General features: G+C 43.8%; 2 protein-coding genes across 2 annotated transcripts in view; one reads left to right on the forward strand and one right to left on the reverse strand.

Moving 5' to 3' along the window:
• Window positions 1-602: 602 nt before the first annotated feature.
• Window positions 603-14,611, forward strand: ANKRD40 (ankyrin repeat domain 40). The gene is made up of 5 exons (XM_004480474.2): window positions 603-1,016; window positions 5,733-5,881; window positions 6,205-6,684; window positions 8,602-8,783; window positions 10,628-14,611. Exons 1-5 carry the CDS (start codon window positions 883-885, stop codon window positions 10,772-10,774), a joined length of 1,092 nt encoding a protein of 363 aa, XP_004480531.2. The 5' UTR covers window positions 603-882; the 3' UTR covers window positions 10,775-14,611.
• Window positions 14,612-15,856, reverse strand: part of ABCC3 (ATP binding cassette subfamily C member 3) — a 47,136-nt gene continuing 45,891 nt past the window's right edge. The window contains 1 exon segment of the mRNA XM_058284990.1: window positions 14,612-15,202. Within this exon segment, the coding sequence (XP_058140973.1) occupies window positions 15,094-15,202 (109 nt within the window). The 3' untranslated portion in view covers window positions 14,612-15,093.

The following is a 15,856-nucleotide window of genomic DNA, read 5'->3' on the forward strand; positions in this document are numbered from 1 at the left end:
TAATTCCAAACCATCCTTAGTGTTTTTCCTTTTTTTTTCCCTTACACGGCCTGCATGAAGAATGGTTAATTATGGTTTAAAAGCAGTAATAAATTACAGCTCATGGACTGTAGGCACACTATAGATATTTGTCCAGAAAGCCAAGTTGAAAGAAATCCCTGTCTAAAATGAGATGCAAAACAACAAAAACATGGAAATACAGTAAATATTCAAATTGAATGGCCTCAAGCACTATCAAAAGAAGAAAGAACAGTGTAATCTATCTCTGCAATAATGGGCCTATTATAGTAGGATCATTTTCAGCCCATTTCCCCATCCTGCTGGGTAAGAGTTGGCTTAGTTAAGGAAAAAAGGTCAAACAAGCTGGGAAACAAAGCAAAACCAAAAAACAACCCACCAATTATTTTTGATGCTTGGTAAACAGCCTGTGCCAGAGGATAAGGTTTTCTGGCTTTCAAATATGCTTTTTCTCCTTCCATGTGTCTGTCCTCCTCCCCTGAAGCTGCGGGGTGGGGAGGTCTAAAAATAGTCAATGAATCACGGCAAATAATATTGTGCAGCAATTACATAAACAAGCTGCCCGGATGCCGTGGCACAGGGTAGGAACCGAAAATATCTGGGTCAGGGTTGTCACACTGAATCGGGTCCCCCGGAGCCGGCCTTCGGGAGGCGCGGCCTGGGAGGTGGCTTGGGCCTCCGGGCGGGTAGCAGAAGGGAAGTCGCTAGCGGCCCGCGGGAGGGAGCAGAAGACCCAGGCTAGGCGCGGGCAGGGGGGCGAACACCGTGCTCCCCATGGCCGGGACCGGGCCGCAGCGGCGGCGGCGTTGACAGGCCCCGGGCGGGGCGGGTGGGCCCGGGCCGGGGCCTGGGGTCGAGGGGAAGATGAGCGCCCTGCTAGAGCAGAAGGAGCAGCAGGAGAGGCTGCGGGAGGCCGCGGCCTTGGGGGACATTCGGGAGGTGCAGAAACTGGTGGAGAGCGGGGTGGATGTGAACTCCCAAAATGAGGTCAACGGCTGGTAAGTGGGGAGAGGGGGAGGCCTAGGGTCAGAGCAGCGACCCCACTCCCACCCCCCCCAGTGGGGCGGTCGGCCAGTGCCTCGGCCCAGCGCTGTGCCCGGACATCAGGCTATGGCAGGGCCTGGCGCCTGGGGCCTCAGAGCTTGTACCCTTTCGAGGTCAGGTCTAGTCCCTCTGCCCCGTGTAGTTAGGAGTGCAAATTGCCCAAATACTGGCCCACGTGGTACTGCCCTGGCAGTGCCCACCCGAACCCTGGTGTCCCCGCTCCGACCACTGCACTCTGGGGCTAAACTTGGCCAGAATGGCGCTTGGAGAGTACGATTCTCAGCGACTATCTAATATGCGCTGGAGCTCATCCCAGTGCGAGGGTGGAATTATTTTGTCGTAGGTGCTTCTGAAGAAAACATCCGTGCGGACCTAAAAGCATAAGCAACTGAGCAAATAAGAATCTTACATGAGCACTATTTCATTTCCCAAGACCAGAAAGAAAATCGCATGCATCACTATCCTGCTTCTCTGTTGTTTCATTGCAGTGATTTGCTGCTGCCTACAGCTGCCTATTGACAGTTGCCAGAAAAGTCATCCGTTTATTCTACAGAGGGTTCTGCTTTGTTTTCTTACTACAATTTCAAATACAGAATTTGATGCTAGGCTTCAGTTGCTTGCCTGCATATTGAGTCCTTCCTGGTTAAAGGAGACTCATCTTAAGATGTATGGGTGTTCAAATCATTAGTTTTAAATTACTAAATGTGGAGTCTGCCCTCTTTGCATTTAAAATTTTTCTTTGATCTAGATAATGCTTAACCAGCTTGTTTTCCTAGCTTAATGTTAAAGAGAGCTTGCAAATGTCTTGTTTTTGCAAGTAGAATCATACATTGTGAAACAGAAAGGGACACTGGAGATGAGGTTTAGCTGCAGAGAGTAACTTGCCTCAGTTACACATCTATTTAACTGATAGCCAGAACCAAGATTTCCTAATTTCCTCACAAATCTGTTTCCTTTCTCTAAAGAAAACAGCTTTGGTGACTGTTCAGAAAGCCCAAACAGGATACTGCCTCTTAGTGTTCGCAAACAAGCTTGCACTACTGTGTGTGTGTACCTTTTCTGAGCATTGTTGCGTGGTTCACAATATATGGGTTATTTCTTAGACACTAGGAGGCAGTGTTGTATAGAGAAATGAGCCTTGGTGCTCGTTCTGTTTCTGTCTAGTTATGTGACCTTGCCTGAGTCACTTCATTTTCCAATTATGTCAGAAGAGTGTTGTGAGCCTGTAAGGAAGTGATGTATAAAATTAATAGATAACATTTATTGAGCTTGTTCTGTAGCACAGGTGTAGTTCTAAGCACTTTACCTGTATTACCTCATTCACAACTACTTAAGGACATAGCTCTTGTTATTCTCTCCCTTTAAGAGAAAAGGAAATTGAGGCCCAGAAAGGCTAAGAAATTTTCCCAAGGTCAGTACTAGTGGAGCTCGGAAGTGACCCCGGCCTTTGACTCCAGAGCCTATCCTCTTAACCACAATGCCTGCCACATAAGTGCTCAGTAAATATAAGTAGATGTGTCCAGGCTTGAATTCCTGATCTCTCTTCATCCCTCTCACACCCCAAGCCTGTTCCTTTGAGTCCTCCCCATCTCAGCTAATGGTAACCTCTTCCGTTCAGGGGCTCAGGCCAAAAACCTTGGCCCCACCTTACCTCTTTTTTCCCTTACCCCTCACACCCAAACAGGCAGCTAATCCTGCCAGTTCCACCTTCAGCTGTAGTCAGAATCTGACCACATCTCACTAGCTCTACCACTATACCTCTGGTACAAAAGCACCATCATTCTTTCACCTGGTTTATTGCAGTAGCCTCCTAGCTAGTCTCCTTCCCTCTCCCCTTCCATTAGAGTCTTTTCATAACACAACAGTCAGAGGGATCCTGACTTAAAATATGCCAGATCATTTTACTCTGCTCAAAATTCTCTAATGGCTCCCACCTCTCTCCAAGTAAAGCCTACAGAGTCCTGCAATTTCTATGCCCTCTCCTCCCATCTCCCCTCTTTATGTCTATGCCTCATCTCATAGGACTTGCCCCCTTGCTCACTTCCTTCTGCTCCACAGGCGTCCTTGCTTTTGCCAGAACACCAGGCACAATCTTATGCAAAGCTGGCTTTTTTCTTTTCCCTCCGTCTAAAATGTTTTCCCCCAGGTACCAGATGGTTCGTTCCCTCATTTCCTTCAGGTCTTTACTTAACTTTCACCTTCTTGGTGAGATCTTATCTTGGCCCTCAGTTTAAAATTGTACCATTATCGTCCCTATAAAACTTAATCACCACTTAGCATTACTAAATTCGTCCCTATAAAACTTAATCACTACTTAGCATTACTGAATGCTTTGCATATTTATTTGCTTACTGCCTTAGTTTCCTCATCTGTAAAATGGGGGAATATTGATAATAGCATTTACTTCATGGGTTTTTTGAGGATGAAATGAGTTTATATGTGGAAAGCACTTGGAACAGTGTACAGCATGTAATACATTACATTGCATCTGTGTTAACTTATTATTAAGCAATGTGTTGGGTAATGGGACATAAAGGTTGCCCTCAAAAAACTTACTCTTTTAGCATGGCAAAGCAGAATGGTGACTGCTTTCAATTTTTGGTTGCTCAGTAATCACACTGAATTTCCAGCACCAATGAATGATGCCCAGTGCTTCTGGTCTGAATACTTCCCAGCCCTAATAGGAAATTCTGACTACAAATTTAAAACTGAAAGAATCGAAGTTCAAAGATCAAGTTCTCATATCAATTGTAATTCAAGTGCCACGCATACCCATTGGCTTTATGGAACAAGTATAATGGCTCATGCAAAGGCTGAAAATACTGCCTGACTGCAAGGCTCTGAGTTATGGCTGGCCAGAGCCACACAGCTCTGGACTATGAAGGATGAATCCTAGGAGCACCGGGCTGTGGGGGACATGATGTGTTGACTAATCCCACTTTACATGATGATGTTTTAGCTGGTTGGTTTATCCCAGAATCTCTCAGACCCACTGGCAATAAATTACTTCTTTCACTTTCAAATTTGCCATGAACAAGTGATTTACTATCAGCGAGTGAGTACTTTATTTCCAAAAGAGCATATTTTTCTCATCATGCTCCATTCATTTTTGAGTGCTCAGTTATCATTATAATTATTCACTTTTCAAGTCTATGCCACAGGCATCCACCCACAAACACACTCTATGCTGCAGTTTGCCCCAAATCAAGGATGTATTGGATCTTTTTACTCCAAGCAGTGTCCACCTTGTCCTTGGTTCACTTGTTCAGCAAGCACTAATGTAGCACCTGGTACGTGCCAAGTAGACATTTCGTTTATCTTCATGGAGCTTATGGTTTAGCAGTCTAGATCAAGACTCTTCCCTTGTTAAACTGGCAGTCATTTAGTCATAGAGTACAGAGTAACTCTGAAAGCACCTGGATAACCTTAATTCTAAAGAAAGATAGTGTAGAATGTCACTCTGAAACATCAGTGGATTTACCGGCCAGCCAGACAAGTTAGCTTTTTGTAAATCACAACTATTAAGGTGCCCAGGGTAAATCAGTTTTTCCCTGGAACTGGGGAAACTTTCTAGATGATTATGCTTTCCAGAGTTGTGACCTAACCCTTACTCTAGAACATATGTTCTGTCCATTACTGTATCTGTATTTGGCTATAAACTAAAGATATTTATCTCAGTTCAATTAGAGAGTTGGTGAACGAGGATATTTCAAAACAGGGGGGAGAAAGTATTTTCCAATATATGCATCCATCTTTGGAAACTGGGGATGAATTTAGAAACTATGAAAACTTTAATTTCTGTTAAGATGGAGTTTTTGTCAGCATGCTAATTACATTTCTATGCAGTTTTAAAGTAATAGCCCTTTGGAATGTACATAATCCCTTCCTGTGTGTACAATCTGAAATAATTAGGGTACTTAAATGCGTCTGATACATTAGAAGAGTCTGTTCTCAAAAAAATTTGGTCATTGATGTACGTTTTTAAAAAGTGCCTTAGGAATTAAGTATGTGTGCAGTACCTTATGATTAAAAAGTGAGGATGTGTTTATAGCCTTCTGGAGAGAAGTAGAGAAACCAACTTTTTTACAAATGGACAATTTGGAGATCTTTTTATTATTTTTTAATGATGAAAAGGAAAGGAAAAAGGAAAAGGGAGAGAAACCGAAATTCAGACAGGAACATCTGCTGTAGTAATAATGATTTAAGGACAGAGCAAGCTACAGGGAGAGCATAGTTACTAGCCTGATAATATTTAATATTCATATGTATCTGAAGCGAGTTTCCCTAGTCCCTTAGAAGGAATGTGGCAACATAAAAATAAATTTAAAGAGTCTGGGACAATGTGATGAGCGATACTGATAGAAAACATTCTGCAACATCGCTGGAGTTGTCCAGTCAGCCAGCCAACCTTCTGGAAGCCACTGAAATTAAAGCTCCTGGGACGAATTAGTTTTTCTGAGGGGCTGGAAATGAAATTTAAAAATAAATTCTGAGCACACAAAATATTTTGATAATCTGCTTTGTGAAAAGAAAAGTTGAGAACATCAGCCTGGTTTCCTAGTTCTAGCTGAACTCTTACCAGGCTCACATATATTTATTTACTAACATTTAGATTCTGAAAACCCAAATCCCCTCTCCTCTTTTCAAATGACTTTTTTTCTTCTGGGCAGGACCTGTTTACACTGGGCATGTAAACGCAATCATGGTCAGGTCGTCTCTTACCTGTTAAAATCAGGAGCTGACAAAGAGATTCTTACCACAAAGGGAGAAATGCCAGTCCAGTTGACATCAAGGAGAGAAATCAGGAAGATTATGGGAGGTGAGTCTGTTTTTGGGACAGGTCAGTTTTTGCAAATTGATTTGTGGCTGCATTCTTGATGACTGTCACATAACTAGTTTATTTCTAAAGGCTCATCACTATGCCAAGATGGTAACTCTATCTCATATCTGGGAAGGTCAGCATTAAAAGTTTTATTTTTTATCTATAAAGTTGAAGACAGTAATACAATGATAAAAGAATATTTCTTTTTTCTTCTGACCTGAAGAGTCTGTAAACACTGAGAACACCAGCTTCTACAAGATACTCTTTTCTTTGTAATTTTTAAAAAGCTATAGCAGCATTCTGTGTTTCTTCTTTTTAAGTGGAAGATGATGATGATGATGGCCTCCCCCAGCTGAAGAAGGAGTCAGAACTGCCCTTTGTTCCCAACTACTTGGCCAACCCAGCCTTCCCTTTTATATACACCCCGGCAGCAGAGGATTCAGCCCAGCTGCAGAATGGGGACCCTTCCACACCTCCTGTATCACCCCCTGCTGATGACTCGCTGCCGTTGCTCCCCGCTGGGGAACCGCCCCTGCTAGGGGCCTTTCCACGGGACCACACCTCCTTGGCACTGGTTCAGAATGGTGATGTGTCTTCCCCCTCTGCCATACTCAGAACACCAGAAAGCACAAAGCCAGGTCCTGTTTGTCAGCCACCAGTGAGTCAGAGCCGCTCCCTCTTCTCTTCTGTCCCGTCCAAACCACCAGTGTCTCTGGAGCCTCAAAATGGGACGTATGCAGGAGCTGCGCCAGCATTCCAGCCATTTTTCTTCACCGGAGCATTTCCGTTTAATATGCAAGGTAACCTCATGACAGCAGACTGCCTCTGCAACAGGCCAGACGGTGTCCAAGGGTCTAGGGTTTTACTTACTATTTTTTATTTTTTAGGGTTTTTGGAGGTATAATTTCACATGTACAAAGAAGCTGCAAAACTGGTATAAGGAACTCCCTTTACTCGGACTTACAGATTATTTATCTTTTGCCCTTTTATCCCAAACTGCTTAAGTGGCTGTTTCCTAAGAAGCAGGAATTCTCTTATATAAGCACGGTACAGTTATCAAATTCAGGAAATGTAGCCTTGATAGAATACTATTATCTGATCCACGGTCTACATTTAAATTTTGTTGTCTCAACAATGCCCTTTGTAGCTATCCTTAGGCACTCCCTCCTCTGTTTAGGATCTAATCCAGGATCACACATTGCATTTAGTTACCCTGTTGTTTTAGTCTCCTTTAATCTGGAACATTTCCTCAGCCTTTAAAAAATTTTTTAAAAAATTTTTGTATCATTTTGACCTTGATAAGTTTTTGAAGAGTCCAGGCCAGTTATTTTGTAGAATATAATTTTCTATCATTCCTTCTGTATTTATTAGTTGGTATTCCACTCTAAAGAAGAGGTTTCCCTTCTCCCCCATTTATATCAGTATGGTCTCATGGATTCTTATTTTTTTCAGTGGCTTATAATCCATTACTATTATTTTGATGTTCAAATTATTCCAGATTTGGCCAGTGGAAGTCCCTTCATGCTGCTTTTTGTGTCCCTTTGACATGCCCCCATCATTTGAGCACTTCCTTACTTTCTGGTGCAGTGAAATGTTCCAGGCTCAGAGTATAACTTCCTTTGCCCCAGCCCTGGAATCAGCCATTTCTCCAAGGAACCCTGGCTCTTTTTGTTGGGGAATACTATTCATAAATCAAGACACAGGTGCAAGGTTTGCTCACTGCTACGGATATGTCATTTCTCCTAGACGTTCTGAGAGGATGGAGCCAAGAAAGAAATAATGCAATCAGACAAACACACATATGCATTTATGTGTTTATATATATATACATAGGTCTATATTTCTATAGCTCATTATATCTGTCTTCTTAAAAATATTAAAAACCCCAAGTTCGTTCTGATGCCTCCAATTCTAGGCCAACACCATTGGATACAATCTAGTTTTATCCTTCCTATTTCTATGTAAGCAATTCCCTCACTTCCTGTTTTGGCAGAGCTTCTACTACAGGTGCTGGTAACAGTGGTCTGTGTGTGCTATGAGGGCTCCGTATATAAGGTGCAAAATATTACCACCGAAAGCACATTGAAGCCTGGCTTGGGCCTTTTGATAGGCTCAGGATATAAGGCAGATTGCTTAGACCCCAGAGCCATGAATAATAATGTTTGCTTACTCCCCAAACCAAGAACCCTCCCTTATTAAGGCCTCCTGTATTTGAATCATGCTTAGACTTTATTTTTTATTAGTGTCTTGTCTCTTTGCTCTTTTACTCTGTTTATTTTAAGGGGGTTCATGTTTCATAAGTATCTTTAGATCCACAGTTGCTAAATCTTCTTAGAGTAACTCATATCCTGCCCATGCCTTCTTTCCAATGCTCTTCCCTTCCCCTGCTTGTATGGAGTTTGGTACCCAAACCCATTCTTAAGCCTTTACCTTCTTAGCTCCAGTAGCAGAAGTGAAATTTCCTTCTACACAGCTGGAGTGACTGTCCACCCTTTTACTTTGTGTATCACAGTCTTAGATGTTGGGAAGACAGTATAGGTAACTGCCACAGCAGAGACAGAATTGAGCCTGAGCAAACCCTGCTAATGGTGCTTGGGTGTCTCCAGGCCTTTGCCATAGGGCAGGATTAAGAATAACCATCTTCTGGAAATGATCTTAAATTACATGGGATGTGCTATGCCAGAGTCATTCATTATCATTTCCCTCCTTTTTTCTAGAGCTGGTACTGAAGGTGAGGATTCAGAACCCATCACTTCGAGAAAATGATTTCATTGAAATTGAACTGGACCGACAGGAGCTCACCTACCAAGAACTGCTCAGAGTGAGTTGCTGTGAGCTGGGTGTTAACCCAGATCAAGTGGAGAAGATCAGAAAGTTACCCAATACTCTGTTAAGAAAGGTAAGAAAGGTCTGGAAGCATGAGCAGTTGCTTTTTGCATTTGGAAAATATCCAACTTCCTCCTTGGTTATAAGAGTCATTGTAGAAGAAATGAAAAGAGAATAGAAAAGGGGGAAGGAGTAATTTTCCAAATGTAATGGCAGTAATGGCATTTCTTTCCTTCTACTGGGGCTATAGAGACCCTGCCATTTTTTTTTTTTTTTAATTTTTTTATTTTTTATTGACTTTGTAATAATATTACTTTAAAAATATATATGTGAGGTCCCATTCAACCCCACCCCTCCACCCCCCCTCTCCTCCCCCCCCAACAACACTCGTTCCCATCATCATGACACATCCATTGGATTTGGTAAGTACATCTTTGGGCACCTCTGCACCTCATATACATTGGTTCACATCATGGCCCATACTCTCCTCTATTCCATCAAGTGGGCCCTGTGAGGATTTACAATGTCCGGTGATTACCTCTGAAGCACCATCCAGGGCAGCTCCATGTCCCGAAGACGCCTCCACCTCTCATCTCTTCCTGCCTTTCCCCATACCCTTTGTCCATTATGTCCACTTTTCCCAATCCAATGCCACCTCTTCTATGTGGACATTGGATTGGTTGTGTCCATTGCACCTCTATGTCAAGAGGAGGCTCAGATTCCACCTGGATGCTGGCTGCCATCCTCCCATTTTCAGTTGTAATTACTTTAGGCTCCATGGTGTGGTGGTTGTCCTTCTTCAACTCCATCTTAGCTGAGTGTGGTAAGTCCAATAGATCAGATTGTAGGTGCTGGAGTCTGTTGAGGCTCAGGATCTGGCTATCACATTGTCAGTCCAGAGATTCAAATCCCCTAAATATATCTTAAACCCCAACATTAACTGCACCTCCAGCACATTAGCATGAAAGTCTTATGAAGGGAGATCCCATCTGAGTCCAGATTCATCACACATAAACACCATTTCCAAAGAGGGGCCATCTGCCCTGGTAGTTAACCCCATCGGCCATGACCATAACTCCCATGGGTCTCTTTAGCCCTCAAAGGAACCAATATCTGGGGGTTGTATCTGCTTTATCTGTCTCTCTGACTCTGCTCAGTTGTGCATGAGGGCAAACCTTCTGCCAGCCTCCAGACTCTTTTTTAGAAACTCGTAGCCATATAAACTCATTTCTCCTTTCCATTTCCCCCTTACTTTAGGTCAAACAGCATTTTAAAGTCATGGTATTTTATGTAGACATGGATATTCTGCTGATCCGCATTGAACCTTCCATATAAGGTCATTTTCCAGTTGCATCATCAGTTGGTAGTTGATAGTGGTCCCTCGTTGCCAGGGAGGCTCATCCCCGGGTGTCATGTCCCGCGCTGAGACCCTGCCATTTTTGAGATTTGTAGAATATCAGAGAATTTGGTGAAGTACCATGCACTTGTACCTATACTCAGCTGTTTCAGTAGTGATCTCTAAGGATTGCCTTAGTGCAACATTCGAGGTACCTTGTGTTTTACATGATGAGCCAAATTAAATTACAGGGCCAAGTCACACAGGTACCTGGGCAGTCCTCCCCAGGTTCCTTTAACACCCAGCTTGTCAGGCTTCTGGCTTCTCAAGGCACTGTAGGAAAACCGAGGCTTGTGCTGCCTCTCCCTTCAAGGAGCGCTCACCCCTTGGCAGCTCTGTGAAGGGCTCCCACCTTTCCAACCCAGCTCATGCCCTGTAGACGTCCCTGCACTGCCAAAGGCTTATTCCTGCCACAAGGACAATTTTTTTCTTCCAGGTTTTAAAATGAGCTACAATACTGGTTTCAACACAACACACTAAGAATGGCTCTTCTTAATCTGTTTCACCTATTTTTGTTTTAGGACAAAGATGTTGCTCGACTCCAAGATTTCCAAGAGCTGGAACTGGTTCTGATGATAAGTGAAAATAATTTTCTCTTCAGAAATGCTGCATCCACCCTGACTGAAAGGCCTTGCTATAACAGGAGAGCTTCCAAACTGACTTACTAATGCAACAGGGACTTTTATCACTGAGTATTGTGACAGTACGTGTCACCTCTGGGCCAGGACAAGCCATTGATCTGAATCAAGGCAAGTGTTCTATACTTCTGCCTTGGGTGCCCAGGAGGGCCCCTGGTGCCACTGCATAGTATACACTAACACTGTCTGCCCAGGTAGGAAGCCCCTGACCCCAGCAGTGGTGCCACTTTTCCAAGCCTCTTGGTGCACAATAAACCTATCGCTTGAAGCTCTGAGCAGCTGAAAAGTGGTCTGGAGAGGCAAAAGCCGAAGATTCTATATCCAGTGTGTTTTCCATGTAGGATGTAAGGGAGTTATCGAGGGAGGAGGTAAGAAAGAGCAGAGCCTATTTGTAGCCATGCCTGTTGAAAGAGCACCTGAAGAGCTGGGATGCACTTTCCTTGGTATTGCATGTCCACAACTCTCCTGAAATGTGAACTAACCAGGGAGGTACAATGGGAAAAGCACAGGTACTAGACAAAAATGAAGTTTAGTGTGACTAGTAGCAGTGAGGTTTCATATAACATATTTATAAATGTTACTCAGGTTAAAAGTATTTAAGAATACAGTTACTTAATTGTAAATATGCTGTTAACCAAAAGAGCATCCCTTCGCCCATTTTTCCTTTGTAACCGTTCATGACTGCTTCTCTGTCTCTAGCCTGCCATGGCCCAGTCATCTCTGCATTAACTTCCCTTCGTGGTCACTAGAGGGCTCTCTGATGCTTTCTAAAAGAGCAACCGCTTTTTTTTTTTTTTTTACTCAGAAGAGATTCCTGTCACCCACATGTTTAATTGCACCGTCTGACAAGAGCACAAACATTGCCGGCCCATGTTCTCCACTTTCATTTTCCACTAGAAATGAAAAGCAATTTTTGAGACTGAATCTGTTGCTATTTTAAAGGTTATTGTGGGAAACTGAACTAAAGGAGTTAGCATCTTTATTTTTGTATCAAAGATAAAGGTTATTTTGAAATTATTAGGATTTTTTTATACAACTCTGGAATCTGTTGCTTTTGTAAACAAATTCTTTGATCTTAGGGATCCCCACCACCAATCTACTTAACAGAATCAATCAAGAGTCTACCAGACTTTGTTCTGAAGTAAATGGGAAAAAAACAAAACCCTGATTAAACTCTTTAGCATGGCGTAATAACTTTTTTCTAAAGAATGCATTAAGGATTCTTTTCCTCTTCTTCAGTGTCATTACTGTTAAAAGAAAAGCCACTGTCTTGTTGAAACAAACAGCTTAACTTTAGAAATAAGAACTAGCACACTTAGACGAACAGGAGAGCAGGGGCTAGAAGCCAGCTGTGGAAGAGCATCCCTGCTGTCTTAAGCAGCTTTTCCCCTTAGTGCCTAGGGTTTCCAAAGAAACTGAACTCCTAACTGTGGTAATTTTATTGGGACACTACAGTTGAGGGAGAACATGCAGGAGATGCCAATGGAAGAGAGTACTGTGCTAAGCTAATGGCCTCCTGCTGCTGCCTAAATGCTGAAAAGAGGTTGAGGGGTTTTTCAAGGCCAACTTCGTGGAGTTGCTCTGTTTAGTAACTTAATTGTATTCCACTAATTATTGTTGGTGACTTACTCACCCTTATACTGAATGTTTGCATAGCAGAGTGAAGGTTACTTAGTACCCCCTTACTCTGATACCCCCTTACTCTGAAGAGTTTTAAGGATGAACCCTCCCTTGTGTTTCAACCAATCAGAAGCCAGTTTATTCTAGATAAACTAACCTCTTTTTGGTCTTTGCTTTGAAAAAAGTTAACACTCTACTGGTACAATTAAGGCTGTTCTATCCTGGAGGAAATAAATTCAGTATTAATTCACACTAAATTACTGGGGTTGAAACACTCTGCTAGCCATTCAGATTAATGAGACACTCAGAAACAGTGGAGGCTCCTGGCTGGGAGCTGGCCTACAGAGGAGTAGCCACTACTACCAGGGCATGTTCCAGGCGTAAGAGACAGGCAAGCAAGGTTTTGGTGTCTCAGGTAGAGATGGACCTGATGTGGCTCTGCCCTTCACTGGTCTCTCTCCTTTAAAAGTCCTCTGTGTTTGACTGACTCCTGCATATGGCAGTGGGGTAAGACTGTGCAGTTGCTGGTAGGTGAGCTTAAGGTCTTAATCTATGCATTCAGAGAAATATTTTTATATGCTTTGTGTAATTTATAACAAGGATTTTTTTTTAGCTTGGTTAACTGTGAATTCACCCCTCCTCCTCCACGGCATATTTAAAGCATGTGTTCACACTGTGTGTAAACATTAACTGAAGATTTTTTCTTTATGCATTGCTGTCTGTTCACACATAACGAGTATTATTAAAATTAAATATTAACTGACTGGGCCCTTATTCTTTAATTTTTATACTCGTGGCCAGCACTATACTAACCATAGGAGGCTCAAATTGTTGGACGGTCTCAGGGACAAGCAGCTCTGGAAGACAACTAAGGGCCCATTTTCCACCTGCTGCAGCTACAGCACTCACACCCTGTCAGTGGCACCTGGAGACAGATATTTTGTGTGGCATCTTTCCTCCCAGCTCTCAGCAGTTGGCTTCATTTCCCCAGAGTAGCTGAGCCAGCTAGATGGAGGTCATCCCCTATTAACCACGTTTTTTGAGTATCCTATTTACTTTACACAACTGAGCCTCTCCTTTGGGCTGTCAGCTCCTGTCAGGACCTCAATGAACTCAGAAACAAACTCCCAGAATAGGAAAGGAAATACACCCTTACACTTTCAGATCTTTAGCTGAGAATGATGCTGAATGAATCTGCATTTCTGTTAGGTTTAAGGCAGCTAGAGCCTCACACAGCAGACATCATGCCAAATTGGCCTAATAAATCAGAGCATAGCAGAGACCTTTTCTTAGCACCAAGAGAGGCAGAATAATTTGGGCATTTGTGCTTTCATACATGCTTTATCACTGGGATGGAAGTCTTCTCCCATATACTCATAAACATCCTGGGCAGAAACAACCTGCCAAAAAAAAATGTGATTAACCTTTAACAAATGGTCCTGCAGCAGAAGCCAAGCCAGAGCATATAGAAAACCAGATCAAAGGCGCCATCTCCACTCCTACTGCAAAACATTTAGGGTGGAAAAAAGGCATCACTCACAAACAAGTCATATCGTACCAAAAATATAAGGTATAGGAAATGAGAGATACAGGAGACTTGAAGACTTAAGAAGGTAACAAAGAGAAGCAATCCATCCCAAATCTAAGAGGCCTGATGCCAGGTCGCCTCTGACCTACAGAAAAGAAACTGTGATGGCCTGCTCAAGAAAGCTAATTTAATTCCCCCCCCTCACAGCTCGTTTACCAGCCTGAGACTGTCAGGCAGGGCTGATGGCAGCCTCTGCGCTTCTCTGTTTGCACATTTGGCTACAGCTGAACTGAGGAAGATGAATGGAGGCTTCAATGGTGATGGGGGCCTTTCTGGGACAGACTTCTAAAGGAGCAAGGAAATAAAGCACTCTGCACTTCTTAGCCCCTAGAGAAACAGGCTCAGAGGCCTGGGGGATGACAAACATGGAGGCGTTCACACCCTCTCTCCCTAGAGGCGTTGGGTCAGACTTCAGGTGCTTTATTTCTCACCTTTGTTCAGTGTCTATACAGCAGAGCAGGAACTACTGGCAATTAACCAATGAATTTTGGCTGTGAAGACAGTATTTCCATCCAAAAGCTCTTGGGTCAGAAGTTTTCAGATAACTGCAGCCGCATAGATATGTGTACTGTCTACTTCCTCAGCAGCAACCCCTTTCTGCCTCCCCCAAAGGTCCTAATCTCCAAACCATGTGAATAAAAGCTCTATCAATGTGTAGATATTGTTGACCACATTGCTTTATTTCTTCAGTGCTCCATTTTTAATAGATTCAGGCCAGAATCCCAGAATACAGGCCTCAGTTTCTAGGGACAGCCTGGCCCTGCAGTCATTTTTTCCAGGAGGAAAAAAGGCTTTATTTTAAAAAATACTTCAGGAAATATGAAAAAGCATAGGGGGGAGGCATCATGAAATGATTGAGAGCAGTACAGGGTGGAAATAACACTACATCAGGAACCAGGAGACTTAGGGACTAGCCTGGGTTCGGCCTCAAACTAGCAGGGACCTCAGGTATGCCATCCACCTACTGGGCCTCCCTCTCTTTTCTAAAGTGTTTAGCAGTTCTTCGAGGCGCTTCATTGGGGCAAAATCTAACAACTGCCCCCAGCGTTTGCCATCAAGTCCATTTTGCAGACATATTTGGTGTCATTTCTCCTCCTGATGAAAACCAGGGAGGGCCAGAAGGAAATCCCAGGAATATATTTTAGGCAAGTCCAGCATCTCTGGCCATCCTGTAGAAGATACCTCTAGCTGCAATGAGGTTGCTTGGAGAATCAAATTCAGCTACTGTCCCTTTGTCCAGTACCAGGACCCTAGCAAAAGGAGAGAAGTAGTCAGGTCTCCAGGAGGTCAGACCTGGCCACACAGTCCAGCCCTTCCTTTCTGGGTACTGCTTAGACCCTGCAGTGATACACCAACCTACCCACTTCCGTCAACCCACCTAACAACAGCCGATACTCCACGTGTGCACACTTGCAAGCCGGGTTATTTTAGCTGCTTCCTTTGCTCTCCTGGCAAATGAGGTAATTTCTGGGATCAAACACAAGGTCCTATTCATCTCTACTGGTTGGGGCGCTGAAAACTTACCCTAATGAGCCCTTCCCCTCACCATGGTCTTAGGACTTTGGGCGGGCTATGAGCAGGGAGCTACAGACCTGTGCAGTGGGCTATGTGCCCTGTCATCTGCTTTGTGCCAGCTCACAAAGGCACACGGCGGGAAACCGGGCTGCGGTGGGGCCTGACACTGGAATCCGGGACTGCGGCTGCAAATCCGCAGCTGACTGCTGCTGACAGTGGATCCCCCTCCTCCCCCCTCGGTCAGGCTGGGCCTGGGATTAGAATCTTCCGCCAATCAATGCAGGGTGCTCCTGGAGCAGCGCTAACAGGCTGGCTCTACCAGGGTGGGGACAGAGGAGAAAGGGCTCTCAAGCCTTGCGAGATGCCCCTTGGTGGGAATGGGTGGACTG

This window comes from Dasypus novemcinctus, chromosome 21 (genome assembly GCF_030445035.2).
Source record: "Dasypus novemcinctus isolate mDasNov1 chromosome 21, mDasNov1.1.hap2, whole genome shotgun sequence".
Classification (NCBI taxonomy): domain Eukaryota; kingdom Metazoa; phylum Chordata; class Mammalia; order Cingulata; family Dasypodidae; genus Dasypus; species Dasypus novemcinctus.

What these genes read in the sequence shown, in the direction of transcription:
- ANKRD40 (XM_004480474.2), top strand. Translation starts at nt 883, where the DNA reads ATGAGCGCCCTGCTAGAGCAGAAGGAGCAGCAGGAGAGGCTGCGGGAG. An exon ending in ATTTCCGTTTAATATGCAAG is followed by an intron (nt 6,685 to 8,601) that starts GTAACCTCATGA and finishes CCTTTTTTCTAG; the next exon opens with AGCTGGTACTGAAGGTGAGG. An exon ending in CCAATACTCTGTTAAGAAAG is followed by an intron (nt 8,784 to 10,627) that starts GTAAGAAAGGTC and finishes TTTTTGTTTTAG; the next exon opens with GACAAAGATGTTGCTCGACT.